At 40.7% G+C, this 23,717-nt stretch overlaps 1 protein-coding gene and 1 long non-coding RNA gene across 3 annotated transcripts in view; one reads left to right on the top strand and one right to left on the bottom strand.

Moving 5' to 3' along the window:
* Positions 1-16,576, top strand: part of slc1a2b (solute carrier family 1 member 2b) — a 52,186-nt gene extending 35,610 nt beyond the window's left edge. Inside the window, exons 4-11 of one of the 2 annotated variants that reach the window (XM_082159670.1) lie at positions 273-523; positions 886-1,036; positions 1,129-1,255; positions 1,353-1,586; positions 1,730-1,924; positions 6,452-6,586; positions 7,077-7,311; positions 13,078-16,576. In XM_082159670.1, coding sequence (XP_082015796.1) covers positions 273-523; positions 886-1,036; positions 1,129-1,255; positions 1,353-1,586; positions 1,730-1,924; positions 6,452-6,586; positions 7,077-7,311; positions 13,078-13,152 — 1,403 coding nt within the window. In that variant the 3' untranslated portion in view covers positions 13,153-16,576. The remainder of the gene's footprint in view (positions 1-272; positions 524-885; positions 1,037-1,128; positions 1,256-1,352; positions 1,587-1,729; positions 1,925-6,451; positions 6,587-7,076; positions 7,312-13,077) is intronic. The other variant, XM_082159671.1, reaches the window with a different exon arrangement.
* On the bottom strand, positions 14,931-23,221 carry LOC309490627. The gene is made up of 2 exons (XR_014202783.1): positions 22,740-23,221; positions 14,931-22,663 (listed from the first exon to the last, which is right to left on the bottom strand). It is a non-coding gene; the product is annotated as an uncharacterized lncRNA (long non-coding RNA).
* Between the last annotated feature and the right edge of the window lie 496 nt (positions 23,222-23,717).

Below are 23,717 nucleotides of genomic sequence, written 5' to 3'. Positions count from 1 at the left end.
CAAAGTTACGAGCCAGTAAATGTATAATTTTAGCTTTATTTTAGAAGTGGATTTACACAGCAATCACATTCACAAGATTCTTGTGCACAGACAAAATAAATAAGATGTGTGCTGATTGTCATAAAAGGGATGTTTAAAGATTTTTACTCTATGGCTGCTTTCATGGCCAATGCATTAAAGCAGATTGAGCTAGACTAGAGTGATAAAAGCTATATATCAAGACATTTGAGCTGGTGAATATGAAACAATGACATGACATTTCCCCTACCAAGGTCTGGCTGGTCTGGATGCGAAGTCAAGTGGTCGTCTGGGTTCCAGAGCCATGATCTATTACATGACCACTACTATCATTGCTGCTGTGCTGGGCGTGATCCTGGTGCTCCTCATCCACCCTGGAAATCCAAAACTCAAGGAGAATCTCGGAGAAGGAGCTAAGAATGATGAGGTTTCCAGTCTGGATGCCTTTTTTGACCTTATCAGAAACCTCTTTCCTGAGAACTTGGTTCAGGCTTGCTTCCAGCAGGTACGACGCCAGTTGATACAGCATACGTGTTATGTATATATGGCTGGGGGAAGTAAAATAATGGATGCAGCATCCGCAAAGTTTCCACATTCATTTGGACATTCACTGTGAAAATATAATTCATTAGTTTCTTACGTAAATACAGCACTAGTAAATACCTGCATGTAATTACACTGTTGACAGACTGAACACTTAAACACCAACACCAACAGCTATATGTACTGTGTCAGCACACTAAGCAGACTGTATTAAATGCTTAATGGTTAAGCATTTAATACAGTGGGACAGGAACAGGAACTTTAAGTGGGACAGGAACTTGCTACAAAATGGTGAATTGATTGAGGTGATGTTTAAATGCACAGATCCAGACCGTTGTGAAGAAGGTAGAAGTTCAGCCTGACCCCGTTGACCCCAACAGCACCCTGTCTGACTTTCTCTCTAATGCCACCAAGCCATCGCCCATTATCATAGACAAGAAAACTCTAGAGTTCAAGAGTGGAATGAATGTGCTGGGTAGGGCAATCATTCTCTCAAATATCTTTAGATAAATCCTTACCCTTTCATTTATTTATCTTTTTTCATCTTTGTCTTTCAATATGTTCCAGGTCTAATTGGATTCTTCATCGCCTTTGGAATTTGCATGGGCAAGATGGGAGAGAGAGCTAGGCTTATGATTGAGTTCTTCAACATTCTCAATGAGATTGTGATGAAGCTTGTCATCATGATTATGTGGTCAGTTGGACTTTTCATGTCCTCTAGCTGAATAAGAAGTCTAGTGATTATGTTTTATACCGATGGACTCACATTATGGACTGACTTTATACTGTAGGTACTCACCCTTTGGCATTGCCTGCTTGATCTGTGGAAAGATCATCTCTATTAAAGATCTGGAGGTGGTGGCCAGGCAGCTGGGGATGTACATGGTGACGGTTATTGTTGGTCTGATCATCCATGGTGCCATATTCCTGCCATGCATCTACTTTGCAATTGTGAGGAAAAACCCCTTCACATTCTTCATGGGAATCTTCCAGGCCTGGATCACGGCTCTGGGCACAGCTTCTAGGTATGAAGTTACACTACATGATCTACATTCTATGCAGCCATACATTTGTAAAAGAAAAAACCTATACACACTCCATAGTGCAACATAATCCAAACATAATTTATAATCAGAGTAAGAATGATTTTTGTCTTTTCTTCTTCTAGTGCTGGCACTCTGCCTGTAACTTTCCGTTGTCTTGAAGAAAACCTTGGTATTGACAAGAGAGTTACACGTTTTGTGCTTCCAGTTGGAGCAACAATTAACATGGATGGAACAGCCCTTTATGAGGCTGTAGCTGCCATTTTTATTGCCCAGATGAACGGAATTTATTTAGATCCTGGTCAGATCGTCACTGTCAGGTAATAATAGGTTGGTTCGTAATTATATTATGAACCAACATCCACCTAATAATTCATGCACTGTGCACCAACTAAATGTTACAATTATTCAATGTTTTTTTGTAGGTGAATGTTCAACAATATGCATTTGTTCCTCCCAAGTTGTTCCCCCCAAAACACCCAAATTGAACATTTCCCTTACCAGAAACTGCATTATACATATCAAATAAAAAGTGATTTTCTTATTAGCTATCAATTATTCTTGTCCTCTGCTGAGGCATACAGTAGCACCAAATCTTAAATAAAGTATAAATAAGTTAAAAACACCTAGCCTACTAACAAAATAGTCTAGGTCAGTTCAGTGTCGATAATAACTGTGTAAAGTTCTAATTACTTATAAAATTAGTTCAATTCAGCTATGAAGCAGCTCTGTAGAATGAGAGTGAAGTCATCATCCAGCTCAGATCAGTTCTCATCCATTAGTGTCAGTGCAGTCAGATCAATAATATTAGCAAAGCAAGGCAAGGCAAGGCAATTCATTAATAAAGCACTATTTAAAACAACAGTTAAACACCAATGTGCTGTACAATTCTTAACCATGCAAAAAGCAAACATACAGTCCACACCAATATTACACAACACAGCAATAGTAGCAGTAGAGGTGAAGGAGGAATGGAGGGGGCTTTGGAGTTGGCTGAGGCGATGACACAGGGAAGACAGGAGATGAAGAGGGGATGGTGTAATATATTATTATTATTATACATTTTATTTATAGGCGCCTTTCTTGACACTCAAAGTCACCTTACATCATCATCAACAACATTAACAATATTTAAGTAAAAACAATAAGATACAATACAATTAAAAAAGAAGATGCAGTTGTGGTCAAAGGGAGTAAGCTATTCTGAACAAATGAGTTTTAAGTTTGGATTTAAAATGTGAGAGGGAATCAATATTACGGAGGTCCGGTGGAAGCAAGTTCCAGAGCTGAGGAGCAGAGGAACTGAAAGCTCTACTCCCCATAGTAACAAGGCGGACACGGGGAACAGTAAAATGAATAGAAGAAGAGGATCTAAGAGTACGAGCGTGTGTGGGTATATGGAGGAGATCAAAATATAAACGACGAGACCCTGGCAGCGATGAAGAAGGGCGTCTGACGGCACAGACCCAGAGATAACAGCCCATGGTGGAGACGAAGGAGGGAGGAGCCAAAGTGGTGTGGAGGCAGATGTCAACTGGGTGACGACCGACGGAAACGGAGCCGATGGATCCCAGGGCGCAGACGGAGAGCCGATGGATATGAGCGACATCGCTGGCACAGAACGATCATCTGAGGTGGAGCCAGACTGCCCGAGAACTGAGGCGATGGCGGTGTGATGGACGACTGAGGTTTAACCAAAGGACCGTGGCAGAGGTGGAGTGATGACTGACCAAGGGGGAGCCGGTGGGACGAGGGAACCCGGTGGAGCCGTAAGCTGTCTGGAGGAGCCAAGGTGGAGCCGACAGGTCGATGGGCCGAGACTGAGCAGGACGATCTGAGGCGGGAGGCTGAGCCACTGGATCTATCCGCTAAGGGTCTGATGGTGGTTGTAGGACCTGAGGCTCGTCTGGACCGAGGGTAAATACACTCTAGACACCGGATGATATTGTCCCTCCAGTTCAGCCCTGAGGTGTCTGGGAGGTCTACGGGGTGATGGTAATTCACCCAATCAAGAACAGTGACTTCAGGGTCTCGTCATCAAAGGGGCTGGTGACGGCAAGAAGGCAAAATTTCTCCATGAAAATAAAAAATGTGTGGCTCTTCTGAGCCACAGCAGCGAAAAAGTATTCCATTCTTGGGTCTGATATTCTGTTATGCTAAATCCAAGATGAAGATGAAGCGAATATAATGCAAGGTTTATTCCTTCTTCAGGAAGATGGTTTATCTGCCCATGCTTTATTTGCCTTGAGTCATTGGATTCATTGTGTTTCAGCAACTGACAATGTGTGGAATGATTGTTGGAACACGATGGCTTTTTGGAAGTATTTATCTCTGTGTCCTCACGAGTAAGAACATGCAAGGTACAGTAAGTGCGTGTAATGTTTGGTCGTTTGGCATTTGCATACTGTGCTCGAATGGACTTGTTGAACCGGCTGCACTTTTAAAATGAAAGTGTTTCTCCCAAGGTTCATTTCGAGGAAAGAAGGGCAATCTGCTATCACCCATCGCTCTAATTCTGGGGTTCACAAGGTGCTGCATGATCTAGAGTTTTGGGGATTCGATGTTGAGCTTGAGGCATTTGACAGAGATCAGACAGTCTCTTCTTCTCTCTCACTCTGTGCAGTGTATTCTCTGAAGAGTTTGCACATAAGGAGTTGGTATCAAGTCTGGAAACTCACAATGCAATCTCTATTAACTTGTATTATGTCTCCGTTTTCTATCGCTGCAAATGATTTAGCCCTTTTGGCTACAACATTCTGCTCACACGATCGGTCACTCCATGACTGATTTGCATGTTCAGGTTACAGTGTGTTACACATTTCAGATGACAACAGTTCAACTGTGAGTTTTGCATACAATAATTTCTCATTAATGCTCCATGCAATAATGCCATTGGAGCATAGGAGCAGTGCTCACGACCACAATGTCATGAGTTCAACACTGTGTGTCCCTATGGGGATGTTCATATTAAATTGGCTGTACATTCTCCCGTTTTGGGATGGGCTAATCAGAGAACCATGTCAGACTTTTTAGACGTATCTGTCTTTCTCCTCGCTGTCCTTCGGATTCTGCTTTGTCAGTTCTGTTTTCAGAGGATTCAGTAGTACAGCGCCTGACACGTCTGGATGTCTGACATTTCTGTCCCTGGATGATTACTTCTGCTTTCACATCATGATCTGGCCTTTTAGTAAAAAAAACATACAAACAGTTTTCTTGACATTAAGATGTAAACATGATTTGATAAGCCATTGTGAAACCTGCTTCATGGTATCAGTCAATTTCTGTGCCGCCTGTTGTCGACTTTTTGCATGTACATACAAGACAACATCATCAGCATACATTTGACAAATAACATCTAGAGGAAAGACATTTGGTAAATTATTTGCATGCACACTAAACAACATTGGACCTATGATAGGAGAAGAACATCACCTGGTTTTACCTCTGATGCTGTGAGGATCACCGCTATTTCCGTCTCTTTTGTTGTCGCATGTTGATGTGGAACAGAAGGTAATGTTTCAGGTAATGAAACTGATCATTACAAAGGGAGTGTACTAGCTAGAGTTATTGGAATAAATCCAATGCAGTTGGTGTACTTGCCTTCATTTAGGTGACACTCACATGACCCAACATTGTGCGATTGGCACATTGTCTAAGGGCAAAGTACAGTGTCAGGTGACTGTAGGGGAAGAATGACTTGAAGATGAAGGCGGATGGGGAAATTTTACTGGAGGTGATCAGGATGGAGGTGTAGCAGTCACTTTGATCATCAACTTTGTCCCCTTCTTTCCTTAGGAATTTTGCAATGTGTTCCACCTGTCATTTGTTATACTAAGTTTGCTGTGAAGCTGGGCCATGTCGACAGCCTCATCTTTCTCCTTGTCAGATATAGACTTGAAGAGTTTCCTCAGTGAGCCCATATTCAAAAAGTCTGTGGAGCTTGAAGTCTGTGGTGTCTGTGGCTGAATGCTCACCCTGTCTGGACGCAGGCTCTGCTTGACTAGTTCTAGCCCTGAAGCTGCTGCTCCTTTCTGCTCCCCTGACTCTCTTCTGATAATGTGTGAGGAAAGGCAGGCTATAGTCAGGGATGCACTCCTCCAGATGTTTGGCATGCAACAATGCATTGAGGGTCTATCAAAAGTCTTAATATGAGGGAGAGCAGTGGATTTATCTTCTGATGACAATAGTTGATCTGCCCCATGAGAATCTAGGCTTATTCTACAAACTAGAATGGTGCTGGGCTGAGAAGAGCATCTATCATTTAACTGTTGTGATTCTATATGGACTAGTCATTCCTGGGGATTCCCCTAAACATGGGCTACTACTGTAGTGCCTCGTTCTCTTATTAATGGAACCGGGGTAATATCCATGACCCGGAAGTTTTACTTTAAACTGTACTAGTTTCGATGTTGAAAGTGACATAATGACCTGTGCTGTTTATCATTAATATATAAGAAAAGTAAATCTAAGTAATCCATTTCCATAATGACAAAATATATATTACATTTAAATAATGCATAATACAGTTTCTTTGCCTATTTTAGCTTCATTTTCTTTTGACTTTTGTTCTTCCTAAAGTTGATGTACCACATATTTTATTCTACAAAGAAAAGGCTCTTATACTACATATTGGAGAAATGTGCACTGGAGAAATGTCTGGCTACTTGCCCAGCCTCAATAACCTGTTAAGCTAAATTCAGAACACCTTTGTCTAGTGGGCCGTATATTTTGTACATAACCAGTCATGTCTTTTGCCGATTTTTTACTTGCTCTGGACAAGAATGTCTACTAAATGCTTTGTATGTAAGTATGAATGAAACATCAGTGCTTGCATTCCCATAATTTAGTCTTACAGCAACACTTGCCAGTGTTGGAGCGGCGAGTATCCCCAGTGCTGGACTGGTCACCATGTTACTTATCCTGACAGCCGTCGGCCTTCCCACTCAAGACATCAGTCTGCTGGTGGCTGTTGACTGGCTTCTGTGAGTATTCCTAATCTAGGTTTATTTTATCCTGATTAGGACTTTTTAATGTTACTGAAGGCATTTCCTGAAGCTGTCAGTAGCTACGTTTCCATTATCCTTCAAATTGAAATCGAAAATTTAAAATACGCCCAATGGAAACATGTCAATTTTGCAAAAACTATAACCATATATCACAAAAAAGTGTTTATGCTCGCATGAGGTAGTTTTTCAGGCAATTTGAAAAAGGAATATTTCACAAAACTGCAATGGAAACAGTTTTTGCGCATTTACAGGTCACCTGCTGGCGTGGTATGTTTGGACAGAAGATGAGACAGAGTTCTTTATTAAACTCATAAAAGACATTTAGAAAATATTGCAAAAGTTTTGCGCAAATCTGTAATGGAAACACGGCTAGTGTCATTTTTAAGCTTACCCTACTCTTGTTAAGGAAATTCTTTGTGATTGCTGAGCGGAGCTTTTCGTCTGGTGTTTTCTTTATTTTCCTCAGGGATCGTTTCCGTACCTCAGTTAATGTGGTTGGAGACTCATATGGTGCTGGCATCGTCTACCACTTGTCCAAGGCAGAGCTGGACGCTCTGGACGCCCAACATGGGAAGACTGATGACATAGAGTTGATGACCAAGACCCCATCCTACTATGATGACCTCAAAAACCATCATGAAAACAACTCCAACCAGTGCGTCTATGCTGCTCAAAATTCAGTCTTATTAGATGATTGCAAGGTACAAGTCACGCTTATGGACGTAGAGACATCTATTTAACACATGCCTGCATGCTCTGCACATCTCTTTACTGATATCTTTTGCATGTTAGCATATATGTATATCCACAAACATATATGTGTGTCTGTGCATATATGGTATGTATAGTATAATTGTGTTTGTGCTAATATTTATTTGCTTCTTTTCTTGGAGCATATTTTCTGCATTTTACAACATAGGATTCTTTGTTGTGAACAAAGTACATCAGAATCTATATAAAAAAAAAATTTATATCATTATTTTTGACCATAAACTCTTTAAAATAAACTTCTTTTTTTACCTTACATCAAAAACAGTTATATCATGACAATTACAGTAATAGCACATACATCTTTGCCATCTTGAAGTGATACTTCAGATAGATATGCCATGCTTCAATGAATTGTAAATATTTAAGTTATCTTTAAAAGTGTTTTCAGTTGAGATACATGTGTATAATAATAAACTACAAACTAAAATAATCTTTTCCACCAGCAGGCTGAGAATGGTGATGAATGAATCCAGACACATTTCCAATTGAGCATGGTGCGATTTACAAACTGTTAGCAAACCATGCTGTGTTACACCTGTAGTGACGTGTTAATGGAATTCTAGTATAGTTCAGTATTATTCTACAAGCCTTTTTCATGAGCTAGCTAGCTCATTAAAACAATCATATATATATATATATATATTAGTCATATAATATTGTGTCAACAATTGTCCCTAGTAGCTAATCTAGGATCCTTTCCCTTTCTACATGATGTGAGCATCCTCTATAGCACACACGCTCCAGTGTTTACATACAGTATCATGCCAGCACCAATTCTTTTGTGACCGAGGTTACAAACATCATAATCTTTAAAAGAAACCATAACCATGGCAACTGGCCCAGATCCGCATGAAACGGCATGGTTTGGCAACAAGAACCCTTCGGCCTGATGGTGGAAAAAAGGCTTTATTCAGCTCTGATGAATGCTCTATTGAGTGATTCAGTTTAAAGTGATTATTCAGTTAAGCCTGTAATTGAAATAAAATTCCCTGATGATCAAGTTTGAGAACATCAGCAATGAACCATTGCCTGAGATTAACCAAACGTTTAGGGGAATTAAGAATGAAAGGGTAGAACCCTAGAGTAGACACATCTTCGTTTTCTAGTTTTGATCATGCTCCTTTCACGGCATGTCGTTATTACCTTAATCACGAGATGACAACCTGTGACGTTCTCCCCTGAGCTACGTTTCCATGGAAACACTAACAATGCCAAATTGAATCTGCAGTGGTCATGTGGTACAAGTCGGAGCTCTTAGAAAAGTTGTAGAGTTTAAAAGTTGTAATTACGAGTTTTTACAACGCTTTTTACAAGTCAGAAACTCGTAATTACGGTAATTACGACATGGTGTGAACATTATTAAGCTTTATTTTATGTTACAGAGATTTAAACACATTTGGTTCATGGATTCTGTTATTAACTGTTGTCTAATAGACAGAAAATCTGCTCCTTTTATTCTGCTGTCTGTTGTGCTTTCATGCTCTGGATACAAATCTATAAAATAACAAACACTAACCCAGTTTATTGAAAAATGCAATCCATTGTAGAAGCTTTGCAAAATAACCACTCATAAATGCATGTACGAATGTTGTACCTTGTTTGTGTGTTTGTTTATTTATTTATGAATTTTAATGAAAGACTGTGTTTTGTTGAATATTATTGAATAGTCTGTGTATTTGTAATTGAATATTCTCACACAGGTAAAGCAGTCAAATGGTTTAAGTGTCAGTTTGTATTGTTAAATGCGGAGACTTTAATCTTGGAGCACAGAATTCTGAATTACTTGAACACTGGATTTATATTTCCTGAGTGAAACTGAAAAGTTATATCTAAAATGAGGCAAAAAGAAGAAGGAAGTCAAAGGAATGGAGCACAGAGAGGACACTAAGAATGATAACCATAATGATAACTTTGACTATAAAGTTGCATCATGCGTCATGGAGTTGATGCTATGGGAACGCTTCTGCTTGAGCCAGTGCCTGAAGCATGTGTCTAAACACGGCAATCTGATTGGCTGATGAACGTCATGACGTAGCGTAGCGCATCACCAAGTCCATAAATAGACACTAGAAACGTGTGCCGATGGCTTCTTTGTCTTCAGAAGCCTTGTGGTTGATGAAAAATTTTATCGTGTGTTTGGAAAATCTTTAGACCAGGAGTTAGTCTGTAAAATGTCAAGTCAAAAGTATAGAAAGTGTGTGATGCCGTGTCCCCTCATTTTACAGCTTACGACTCACGTGATATGTGTTGTTTATATACACGTGAGGTTACGGTTCAATATCCGAGCCTGTCTGGCTCTCTTCTCAAGAGTCACACATCTTCACCCTGTGGTTCGGGACCCATGTGTGCAGAGGTTGAGCAGCGGCTTTGATCATGGGATCGCAGTTTGAGTTGGTTAAGTGGAGCATGAGATGGGTTTTATATATATATATATTATATTATTATATATATATTGCAGCGATTTCTCTGGTGACTGAGAAGTCCCTGAGAGCATCCCCTCCTGGGGGTAATCTGTGCACACCATGACATTGTGTTTCTGATTTCCTTCTGGGCTCTCAGGGGGCGTCTCCACTTATCCCACCACTTCTGGTGATTCGAGAAGTGGAGGCGTCCAGCGGGCCATCTTCACTCACAAGCCAATCCTCCCTTCAGTTAGGGTGTACTCATACCAGGTGTTTGTTGTCTTGTACCGTGCCCGGGAGTGATTGTCCCCACTCCCCCGCTAGCCTGCACTCACATTGCACTTAACACGCTTAAGTGCAATGTGATGGCCGGAGCACGCTTACGCCATTTACAATGAAACTTTTTGTTTTGAAGAAAACAGGAAGAAAAGCACTTTTGCTAATAGACTGCCTAAAAGATTTATAAGTTATGCAGCGCAGCGATTTTCACTTGATTGTACTGCACGAGTGCAATTATCAGAAGATAAGTCAATAAGGTGTGAACCAGACCCGTTATAAACCTAAATATAATTGATTTCATTAAATTAATTGAAAAGTCTACTGTCAAAGTAGTAATAGCAGATGTTTGCTGTCATAATGATGACAGTAGCGCACAGCTGTTCCGTGCTCCGGCGCGGTTAGCGTTCACACTACATGCGTACCAGGGCACGAAACAGCAATCACATTAGTCAAACGAACCAGACTTTGGGGGTCAAACGTGCTCGGGCATGGTTCAGATCGCCTAGTGTGAGTACACCCTTAGTTCGGGCGGTCCCTGGCAGTTCATTGCTTCAGGGACCGAAACAGACTGTTACTATTACTGGCAGCCCTCTGCAAGTCATAAGGGTTACGCGCAAATGCTTCATTGCATTTCTCTGTGGAAGACCCTGGAGTTTCCTTGGTTCCCACTCGTGGGCCTTTTTGCTATCGCAAGACTCTCACAACAGATGGCTCTTTCACAGGCTGGGGTGCAGTCTTGGATGGCTGCCCAGTTTACAGTCTCTGGGTAGGCCCCCATCTCATATGGCATATAATCACCTGGAGATGAGGGCTGTATTTCTAGCATGGAAATACTTCTACATCTGAGGGGCTAAATGGTAAATGGACTGCATTTATATAGCGCTTTCAACAGAACCATGGCCACCAAAGTGCTTTACATATTGCCTCACATTCACCCATTCATTCACTGACGGCGGTGTCAGCCATGCAAGGTGCCATCCATCTCGTCGGGAGCAGCTGGGGTTAGGTGTCTTGCTCATGGACACCTCAACACTTTGTCAGGTGGAACCGGGGATTGAACCACCAACCTTCCGGTTTGTAGACAAACTACATCAGGGATAGGCAACTTCGGTCCTGGAGGGCCACTGTCCTACAGAGTTTAGCTCCAACCCTGAAAAAATCACCTGCCTGTAATTTTCTAGTAATCCTGAGGACCTTGATTAGCTTGTTCAGGTGTGTTTGATTAGGGTTGAGGCTAAACTCTGTAGGACAGTGGCCCTCCAGGACCGAAGTTGCCCATCCCTGCCCTACATGAACCACTGAGCCACTGCCGCCCCTATGGCTAACATGTGTTGGTCTGGACAGCTAACACACAAGTAGTCTCCTATATGTTCATATATAGTGGTTTGCACTCTCAAGTTCAGGGGACCATATTTCATCCCCGGCCTGAGATCTGGAAGCTTTGGGTCTGGTACCAGCTCATAGATTCTGGTGTTTCGGCTGAGGTCACTGAGACAATCCTCAATCCTAGCATTGATCTTAAGAAGCCTTAACAGAAGCCCTATTTGAGTCCTTGGAGTCGTTCTCAAAAGTGGCTCTGTTATTAACATTAACATCACTCAAGGGAGTAGGAGACCTCCAGGCTCTTTCAGTAGCCTTCTCCTGTTTAGACTTTGCACAAGGTGATGTCAGAGTTATTTTGCATCACAGACCGTACTACATTACAAAAGTACCTTCTGCGGCTCCTCAGTCAGTCACTTTGCAGGCTTTCTTTCCTCCACCCTGTGAGGGGTGCACCTTTATATTATGTTTGTGCTGTGGCAGGCTGGTATCAGAAAAGTCTTTCATCAGGTTCTACAGTTTGGATATGGATTCAACCCTAGGATCCCCAGTCCTTCAGGGTTGACCCAAGTCCAGTCTATGCCTATAAACAGCCTTGTTGGCAGGCTCTTTTTCTTTAGGCATGGCGACATTGGAATGGAAGTTCCCTAAGCATCAATGGCATGACATAGCGTTGAGTTCCACACGAATGTCAATGTCTCAGGTTACTATTGTAACCCGGTTCCCTGAGAGGTAATCTAGAATCTGCGCAATGTTGCCACACCACGGTTATGCCTGTGTGTCTTCAGACAAATTGAATCTGTCAACGTGCATTTCTGCCGTCTATTTATGGACTTGGTGACTCGCTACGTTACATTACGACGTCCAAACATTCAGCCAATCATATTGGCATGTTTAAGCACGTGCTTCAGACACAGTCTCATGCAGAAGCGTTCCCCAAGCATCAACACCATGATGCCATGTCTCGCAACCCCCTCAGGGAACTAGGTTACATACGTAACCTGAGATGTTATCAAAAGAAGTCACTCAAAAGAATCCGGTTGTTATGCTGAAGACACCTCAAAAGCAAACAACTCACGGTGTGCTTTAGTACTACACTGAAAAACCTTTATCTCCATAACAGGGCTCAGCTGAAAAAGAGATCTCGGTCTCAGTCTGGTTCCCTGTTAAAATAAAGTTAAAATAAAATAAATAACAAAATCTCACTTGGTCAGACAGTGATTCATCTTTTCTGAATCGTCAAAATATTGGTGTCCGGGACTATCAATGAATAGTGCTGATAAATCAGTTGAGATAGTATTCTCACTTACAACGGAGTAGAAGATTGGACCCAGAATTAGTATTATCTGAAGGTTGATGCATCACGCAACAATAGTGGAGTCCACACCATAACAATAATGTAACGGACACAAAGGAACAATGTTGTTACACTATTGGGATCTTTTTCAGATAACTGAATTATGAAAACAATGACAGCTAGTCAAAATCCATCCAACTTTAAGATTTGCACAGGCTATATTAATCGAAAAGGAAAGAAAGGAAATCTTGTCGAAAACTTGTTAGAACTTGTGAAAGAATGTTAACAATTTTGCTAAAAGACCCAGAATTCTTTGCTCCAAAGCTTCAAAGAGAATTTACATTTATTGTTGAACATACACATGGATGTGCACTCAAATGTGTTGATAACTGTTTCAGGTAACCTTGGCAGCCACAAATGGCTCAACTGCGGAGTGCACGCTTGTTGAGGAAGAACCTCGGGAAAACAATTAATGCAAGCACACAGACCCCGGCACCCAAAATGAGAGAAAAACCAACCTATATTCATGCACATAGAACAAATGGGTTTTGTAGTTTATTCCTATGGTTTCTATTCTTTTCTAACATGTTTAACAATGCATATGTTCTCATGTAACACAAGAATGTGAGGCCAAAAGCTCACTCATGCAGCTGAGGCAGTTAGGGAAATTATTTGTGATGCTAATAGATATATACATAAACTTCCAAACCTATGAATTTCGAGGAAAAGGGGTGGAAAAAATTCGGGTTTTTAGAGGGATAACAAAGATTCTTGCAGAGCCATCATCACCCACTGCTGTTTCTATGAGAATATGACAGAAGCCTGCTCTTCTGCTTCAACTGAACCACCTTGCACAACACTATAGCTCCTAACAGTCCGAACAGATCTTAAACCACTTCTCGAAAGGGTAATATGGTGTTGCTAGGATACAAAAGTAGGGATGGATTGGACAGCACACAGATGGAACGTAAAGCACAAGCTGTGTTTATTCTGAGCCCCTCCTCCTCTGCATCGCTCACAGGGGAGGGATTTTGTCTCTGTTCTGTCAAGGAAACGGATGAGAGGGTGTTGCTCGTATGTATGTTGGTGAGTCTGTGGCACAATAGCACAAAAACCTTTCAGGCACATTGCCATTATATTTACCATTCAGGTCGTACGAGAGCCCTTTGCATCATGAAATACACTGAAATATGCAATACACGCCTTTCGTTTAGTTCATTTTAAAGCACAAACTGTCTATTTATGTTGTACAACCAAAACCAGGCCTGAACATGTGTCAGTCATACAGTGAACATACAGATGATGGCACCTGTGTGAAAAAGCATCAATTCCAGAAGTGCATGTTTTAAAATGACATGGCTATTTTTCTATGTGGATCCTAAACCCGGTTTGGCATTATTAACAATTCTTTTTAGATTAATGTGTCAAGCACAACCCATCTAAAATATCTACACGCCTTTGCCCAGATTCTCAAAATATCCCATTTGTATTCTATATTTCGGCTGTTTTTCCTTCCACTGATGAGATGTAGAGATATACTCAGGCATATACAGTATAAATATAATCATTTTGTCCAGGAAAAAAAAATTGTCAGGGGAAAAAAAACTAAAACATTCCTAATGCAGACAGAGATGATTTGTATGAAGGCCCAGTTAGCATGCTGGAGAGAATTTTTTACCTGTTTTTTATAATCCAAGTAGGTTTACACATTTTTAAATACCTAATGCCTTCGTCTTTCACTGCTGACGTTTCACTTTTTATTACAGTTATCTTTTTTTACGCCCCTTTTAAATGAGCTGAAGTTCTTACCTCAAAGAGACATTGCCAAGGCTATTGTAACTATTTTTAAGCAATTTTGTTTTTGAGCTTTGAAAAACAACTGAGAAAACTTCAAAAGAAAGTAGTATTACAACAGAAGGGTTTAATCGTGATGAAAAGGAGTATTTTATAACTAAGCTGTTATAAACACTACCTCTGGATGTACCATCCTCTTATCCATCTCTGACAGTGTCCTTCCCTCATTTTGCAAATGACTGTTTCTAAGCCCCGCCATGCTGCACCCTGATAGGCCCATCTCTCCCCCACTTTCTGTCAGACTGACCAATCAGCAGAGCACGTCCACATACCTCACTACGCCAGTCAGAGATTCCTACAAAACAACATTTTATTTCAAGTGAGTGATAAATCCAGACACACTTTCAGTCTTCCCTGAGTGTGATATTTATCAGATGATGCTAAAAAAAATAAAAAAAATAATTTAATATGAGTCTTTTACAAAGCTAAACAGAGATATTGATAGAACTCTACCCCTAATATATTTCTAATTAGTTTATGACATCTCACTAAGATGCTTTGCGAACTAAACAGCTCTTTGACGATCCAGTGTTATAACCTTTGCCAAGAGAATAAATGCCATATGAACACAAGTTCATTTGCCACATTATATAGTGTGTGGAATCATAATGTGAATTTTAAATGTTGTGAGTGTTGCCCATTATAAAGGCAGACATCTTGACACTTGAGATTGTTTGGTCATTGAGCGTTGAGCCACTGTTGTGTTTTATCTCACTGTTAGATGCATGGACATTTAGTGTTTTTGCACCAGTTTCTTAAAAAGCATGACTTGTAAAGTGCCTCCCTGCACTTTGTGTATATATTGAAGGCAGGGGCGTCGCTGGGATTGAGTACAGGGGGCCCTGGTCTATTGGGGGCCCTCAGCATTCCCCCTCGAGGGGCCCTGATCTATTGGGGGCCCTCAGCATTCCCCCTCGAGGGGCCCCACGAATTCTACCATGGGGAAACTGAGAAACCCCAAACCTACTGAGGGATATTGATCCAATGAAACGTCCTATACTGGGGGCCGAGAAAACCTAGCGACGCCACTGATTGATGGTGACATTGGTATTTTATTTTTCAGTCATAGAAATATTGAGATAGTGTTTAATTGATGTGACAGTTTTAATTGAAGTGTTTTGTAATACTGTAGAAACATATACCCCCCTTTGTGCTGCATAAGATGAAATACTATAGTGAAATGTATAGAAACGTAGGACATTGCTTGAGTTTAATTCAGACTAGCTCTCTCAGCGAATTCATATCTATTATTATATCTGATCTATGTTTGGAATGTTTTTCCCTACTTAAATTTATGTGTCCCTGCATTTTCATGTAAGAGATTACATTTTAAATCTAACATCAGACTCAAAAAAAGGATATTTGTATATTATATATAGCATCTCAAAATATTCAAACTATATTTTTGAAGATGGTATACAATAATAATATTGTCTTTATGTGATAGTCTTATATATGATTCTGTTATATGTACATCAAAAAATATGTAACATCTTAAAAAGATATGATAAGATATGCTGAGATATGATCTTGATGATATAAAGCACTCTGTATTAAGTCATCCACAGTATCTGTAAAACTTCATTTCTCAGTTTCATGCTGTCTGTTCTGTCTTGCACTTGACTTTGCAATGTTTCTTTTCTGATATATTTTGTACACGCACACAGATACACAAAGAAATTTACTGGCACAATTTTCATTTGAAACATTATTTCTAGAATAACCCAGATTTATTATTCTTACTTAATTGAGTACATCTGAAACCATCATTAGTAGATGGTTTACCTTTCTTACATTGATCTTATATGTAAAACCCATCAGTTCTGCTCCACTTTTCTCTCATCCTTTTTGTGATGTGATTTGTTTTTTGTTTTTTATGTAAAGGGAGGGGAAACTATAGTCAAAAAGGAAAGTGGTAAAATAAATGATTTCCTGTGTCATAGCTGTGAAATAAAATTGTGTTCATGCATATCAATATGTGTTGTACCATTGGTGTACATACAGTTATTATAACTAATAAATGTTGATTCATAACTAATCAAAGTTTTTTTTTATTGACTGACAGTTGTATGAATACAGACAGATAAGTCGAGGAGGTAATTCAGCTGGGTTAAATGTCAGAATCAGAAAGAGCAATATTGTCAAGTATGTTTGCACACATAAGGAATTTGTTTTGGTAACAAAAGAAGCTTCCACTACATGGAGACAACAACACACAGATAGTAGAATAAAACATAAAGAATAAAGATAAGTGGATATGATACACACACATATGCAGAGTAGAAGGGAATAAAAGAAGTAGGTTATTGTCAAATAAATAGACTGATTTTCTGAGCCCTTTTCATCACTCTTTAATATCATTCAACAATATTATTGATCTGCCTGCACTGACAACATTATACAAGAACTGAACTGAGCTGGACGATGACATCACGGTTTTCTCCAGAGCATCTAAAAATGAACCATCACTGAACTTACTTAAGCTGTACTGACACTATATTCTTCTAGAAACAAACTTTGTTGCATTATTTTCCTGTTATCTCTGTAAAGCTGCTTTGAAACACTCTGTGTTGTAAAAAGCGCTTGTAAGCTGGCGCTCGATCGGCCCAAAGTCCGGCATGCGACCAGCGCGGAAGGTCTTTACGTGTTACTGTCCTTTTCTCGAGGCAAAGTATTTTTTGTTTAAATGCAATACATTTGAATATGTATTCTCTCATTATTTCATCTGACTCCATAAATGAAAAGGTTTTAATGATATCTGTGCATCATTAAATGTGAGCGAATGTTTGACTATTCCTTTTAACTCTTTAATGAAAATAATGTCAAAGTCAGTTAATAATCAAATGTAACAGTTTATTATGTCAGGTAAATGTATCACGCCAATTTCATAATCAATTCAAAGATAATCGATACAGGTTTTACGATTATCGATGATAATCGATACAAAACATCAAATGCTCTGGAATAAAGAGAAGAGATGTGAACCCAACATTAAAATACATGAAGCTGAATTCTTTGAGGCCCTTCAACATCATGGGCTCATCTGAGTAACAGAAGGCCCCGAATCCCCTGCTGCATTTCATTATATAGCCAGAACCTTTCACATGGAAACATCTGAATTTGCATTCAGAGTTGACACCTTTGGGTGTAGGGAGAACATTTGTCTAGATACCAACCTCTCCTTGTGTGCCAGTTATCCCTAAACTCTTAAAAACCTTATTACCTTTTGTTTTACTTATTTGGGAATGAGACATTTGTACCAGTCACACTGAGACATTTCAAATGATACTAAATATGTATAATACTCTATGTTAATCATTCACATTAAACCATATATTCTTGGGTGAGTTTTTGGTGATCTTCGCGTGGGGGGGAAGGAGAGGGGGATGAGGGAAAGAGATGTAGATTAGGATGACTCTGAGGTGAGACTTTCGTCTCAATAGTGCACAAGGGGGAGTTCAAATGTTAATTTCCAGAGAGGTCCTTTGTCCTCTCAGGGTCTAGTCGCTCTTCAACCAGACTGTCCGGCATCTCCTAATTTCTCAATTCTTACACGCTATATAGATGAAGGTGACTTGACTTGACTCTAAAAGTATACAGTTCTTGGAGGGTGGGCAAGGGTTCTGTCCGAACCGTCTGTAGTCTTCTGATGTCTGATTCTGGATCTGACCAGACAGTTATAGATAAGCTTAGTACAGACTCAGTGACAGCAGAACAGAACTGCATCAGCTGCTCCTGTGGCAGGTTGAACTTCTTCCTCTGGTGAAGGAAGCACAACCTCTGCTGGGCCTTTTTAGCAAAAGAGCAAACATACTTGTCCACCTTCAGGTCGTGAGAGATGGTGGTGCTCAGGAACCTGAATGACTCCACTGCTTCCACAGAGCTGTTCATGATGGCGAGTGGGGGGGTGTTCCTCCTGATAAGTCATTCAGTCCAGCGTGCGCTATGTACAGATTTCAGATCAGTCTCACTTGCAAGTATGGATAATCTGTGAGCAGTATCTGGACAGTTTCTGACTGTTTAAAAACCTACAGGTGAGTTATCCAGCAATTAAGCACCAGAGATATACTCCTCAAACGGATGGCAGCATGCACTCAGCAAAACAAGGTAATCCACGATCAGTCGGGTCCTTTTTCTGAGTGAGATTCAAATCTCTCGAACACCGGAAAAGCCGGTTCCTTATATGGTAAATAAAACACTGTATAGTTCCTGTTAGGGTGACGAGAGGCTTCCTGTTAAAGGTCACGAGAGAGGTCTTGCGAGGATGGATACAGAGGTCAAGGACACACACATAAGTGTGAAATACAGCACACAGGAGAAAGCAATTAAAACAAATGACTCAGATATGTCTCAGAAGTCAATATTATTTAAAAGCTTCCCCTTATGTGGCCAAGCTCGAGGTTGTTATAACTGCACCAGGCAGCCATCTGTTCAACCTCCTGTCTATATGCAGACTCGTCACTACTGTGTATGAGGCCGATGATGGCAGTGCCATCTGCAAACTTCAGAAGTTTTACAGAAGGGACTGTGGCAGTGCAGTCGTTCATGTACGGGGAGAAGAGCAGCGGGAGATAACACACCTGAGGGGTGCCAGTGCATATTGTGCAGGTGTTGGATGTGAATTCTCCCATTCTCACTAGCTGTTGCCTATCTGTCAGAAAGCTGGTGGAGCGCTTGAAGCCGGAAAGGACTTCACACAGCTCCAGTGATCTGTTGAAGATTTGCGAGAAGATCAGCTGGACTGCACAGGTTTTCTCCTGCACCATCTGGGCCTGGTGGTTTCCTGAGGACCTGACGCACATCCTCTGAACTGATCTGAAGTGCAGAAGAGGAAGGTTACTTGAGGTGTTGTTTGTTGTGCAGAGAGACTGTCAGAGTGGGTGTAGGGTGTGAGACTGGTATTTTCAGATCTGCAGTGGAAATCATTCAGGTCGTCAGCCAGTTGTTGTTGTTGGTGTCTTGTAGTTTGTCATGTCTTTCAGGCCATTCCACACTGATGCAGGGTCGTTTTAGACACTCTAAAGCTCCTCTTAGATACTCTTATCAGACACTCTTATCTCTTTTGTCAGTGTGTTTTTGGCCTGATTGTACAAGATTTTGTTCCCATTCCTATAGGCATCTTCTGGCGAAGCTGTCTGAGTTTCACTGAGAACCATGGTTTGTTGTTGTTTTATGTAGTCGTGGTAAGAACAACACAGAAACTGATGTGAGATGTGACAGAATCTGTAAGCTCAACCAAATCAGTGGCAGCAGCTTCAAAAACTTGTAGCAAGCTTTCAAATCCCGCTTGGCTTCATTAGTCCGTCTTTTAACAGTCCTTATTTCAGTTTCTGCCTGTAGGTCGGTATAAGATGCACCAGAAAGTGGTCAGAGAGTCCTAAAGCTGCTCTAGGGGCACAGTGTTATGCATCCTTTATTGTGGTGTAGCAGTGGTCCCAAATATTTTTGTCTCTGGTAGGGCATGTAATTTGTTGTCTGTATTTTCGAGGGTGAGGTTTGTTTGAATAAAGTCACCAAGAATAATAATAAGAAAGTCCGGTGTGTCTGCTCTGTGTCTGTGATCTAAGCAGCCAGCTGTTGCAGTGCTGCAATATGTACACATTTACGAGAATGAACGAAGAAAACTCCTGCGGTGAGTAGAAGGGTTTGCAGTTAATGAAGAATGCTTCTAGATCAGGATAACACATCTTCTTAAACGCTGTTTCATCTGAACACCACTTTTCATTGATGTAGAAACGTCCCACTGCCACACGATTTCCCCGCTGATTCTTCTGCTGCTGATTCCAGAGGAGTAGATGGCGGGTGAGTTGCGACATGCGATGTGAGCATAAACTGCACTGGTGGATGATGTACACCACTGTCGCAGTGTTGTCCGTCCGGACCAATACATGCTTGTCCTGCAGCAACGGTCGAAACCGCCGCATGCCCAGGAGAACTGCTAGCAACTCAAGGCAATTGATATGCCACTGCAGTTGAGGTCCTGTCCAGGAGCCCGAAGCTGCATGTCCGTTGCAGTTCAGCACCGACTGGACATTTGTGAGATGCGCCGTCATGTTGACCGAATCCAACTCTATGCTGAGAAAAGAGATACTCTGCACAGGGGAGAGCTTGCTCTTTTCCCAGTTGACCCGAAGCTCCAAACAGCTGAGGTGCTTGAGCACCAGATCCCTGTGCTTGCACAACAGATCTCAAGAGTGAGTCAGAATGATCCAGTAGTCGAGATAGTTGAGAATACAAATGCTCACTTCCTTACACATGGCAAGGGCACCATCTGCGAACCTATATAAAGACGTGGGGAGACATAGACAGCCCGAAGGGGAGGAAACTGTCTAAACATGAAAGTATCGCTTCAGGTCAATTGCTGCACACCAATCCTAGGGGCGAACACACGTGAGGATGCGTTTCTGCATCAACATCTTGAACGGAAGCTTATGAAAGACCCAGTTCAAGATTCACAGATCCAAAATTGGTTGTAACCCACCGCCTTTCTTGGTCATGATGAAGTACAGACTGTAAAACCCTGATTTCATCTTCGCCAGCAAGACCACAATCTTCGCATGCAGGACAGGGGTGTCTTGCTTGCCACCGAGGTAAATAAGATGCCTCTGATTGTCCGAATGAGTCAACGAGATGGGTTTGGAAGCACTAGCCAGGCCCCCAAACTCTGTGAAAGTAGCAGATCTACAGATGTACCCATGGAGGGGCAACAAGGCCCAACCCAGGAGGCGTAGCGACCCTGAAATACAGGCAGTGAGTGTGGTGTGACTCTTACCTGGCTCCATGGAACCGTCGCAGGTTCGGCTGGAGATGCGTGAGAAGACGTCACGCCCTCTGCTTCCATGCCTCGTGTGACCCAGAGATTGAGGAAGCTGCTCTTTTATTGAGAATGGGTACCGCTGGTCCAAACTCTTTCAGAAACAAAAGATTCTCCTCCCGGGGGAAGGAGCAGTGCTTTCACCACCTTCTGGGTAAGAGTGGTTCCCTCCATCTCTGGGTCACCTCTGTCTGCTTCTGTTCTGCTGAGAACTGCTGGGTAAAGTCTTCGACAGTGTTGCCGAAGAGGCCGGCCTGGGAGATGGGGTCGCAGGGAAACCAAACTTCGTCAGCATCCTTCATCTCAGCCAGGTTCAGCCAGAAATAACTGCACCGCAACTGAACACTCCACCTGAGGCTTACCCCTTGGCCCACCATTGAGGATATTGGAAGCTTGCTATTGCAAGCCGCTTCGAAATTGCTACCCTACCTTTAAGCAAGAAGTTTTGTATTCCTGCAGTCTGCCATTTTTGGCAAATAAAGAAATGTTTGTTTGAAGATATTTCTAGTTAGGTTTTGGATTTTGTGGGCCCTGTGTGGAACATTAATGTCCTTTGTCAGTCACATTCCTACTGAAATGTGCAGCATGAATTCCCTGCTGGTCCAGGCTGGTTTATGCTGGTTAGTGCTGATATAGTGCTGATGTAGCTGGAGAACCAGCACTTTCATGCTGTTCTCAAGCAAACCGGAGCCGTTGAAGCTGGTCTTGCAGTGTTGAGTGTGAGTACAGGCCAGCTGTCTGTATGCAAGCAGTGTTTTGGGGAAATTCGATTAGGTAACACTTTATAATAACGTTCAGTTATAAGTCATTTATAAGTGGTTAGTTAATGATGAACTAATCATTTACAAAACATTCATAAACTATTAGCAAGTGATATACTAACATTGTATGTATGTTTTGTAAATTCTGTTACAAGTCATTTACAAGTGATTAGTAAATGATTAACTAATCATTTACAAAACATGACTATGCGTTTCATAAATGTTTAATAAATTGTTACATGTTTTTTGTATGTTTTGCTCACATCAGGTGCACAGTGGTTAAAGACTCCATGTGTTTCAGAGAAGACATCTGTCTATACCCTCACCAGTCAGCACTTACACTGCAGTACACACTACACTACACTACACACTACACTACACACTACAGAAGACATCTGTCTATACCCTCACCAGTCAGCACTTACACTGCAGTACACACTACACTACACACTACACTACACTACACTACACTACACTACACTACACTACACTACACTACACACTACACTACACACTACACTACACACTACACTACACACTACACTACACTACACACTACACACTACACTACACTACACACTACACACTACACTACACACTACACTACACTACACACTACACACTACACTACACACTACAGTGTTCAACACCTGTTATAGATGATGTGTAAACGCATTAATAAATCATTTACAACACTTTCTGCATCCCCTAATCTACAGTGTAAACTATTCATCACTTATAAATGTGTTACACATCATTCGTAGATACGATTCGTTGATCTTATGCCTTATTGATTCTTGAAGTGGTAATCTATGAATGATGTGTAACACATTTACTAGTGATGAATAGTTTACACCAAGTGATATACTAACATTTTATGTATGTTTTGTAAATTCCGTTACAAGTCATTTACAAGTGATTAGTAAATGATTAACTAATTATTTACGAAACATGACTATGCGTTCATAAGTGATTAATAAGTGATATGTTCATTATTGTATGTTTTGTAGATTCAGTTATAAGTAATTTACAATTGAATAGGTAATGATTAACTAATCATTTACAAAACATGACTATGCGTTTCATAAATGTTTAATAAATTTTTTTTTTTTTTTTTTATGTATGTATGTAGCAGTTAGAGGGTGCAGAAAGTGTTGTGAATGCCTTGTATACACGTACAGATCATTTGTAACAGGCCAGTAACAGTGTTCAACACAATGATGTGTAAACGCATGAATAAATCATTTACAACACTTTCTGCGTCCCCTAATCTAATATAAATGACTTACAACTGAACGTTATTATAAAGTGTTACATATTAAGGATGTGAATGCATAACCATATGAGATTAGAAAATATAATTCATTGTAATATATAATTATAATTTTGTCATTTCTTTTGCTCCCTGTTGAAAGTAGAACTGAAATTTGGAATTGTTGTAGTTATGATTACATTATTAATCAAAGTCATCCGAAGTTTTAAATAACAAAGAAAAATTCAAACTGGTAAAATGTTTCAAAGGATCAAATGAAGTGTCTCCTATTTCAAAAGGATCTGTACATTTGTTACGTCCCTTAGATTTCTAGAAAAAGGGAGTATAACATTAAAT

The sequence above is a fragment of the Leuciscus leuciscus genome (genome assembly GCF_965113295.1).
Source record: "Leuciscus leuciscus genome assembly, chromosome: 25".
Classification (NCBI taxonomy): domain Eukaryota; kingdom Metazoa; phylum Chordata; class Actinopteri; order Cypriniformes; family Leuciscidae; genus Leuciscus; species Leuciscus leuciscus.
This window is presented reverse-complemented; position numbering and strand designations above follow the sequence as displayed.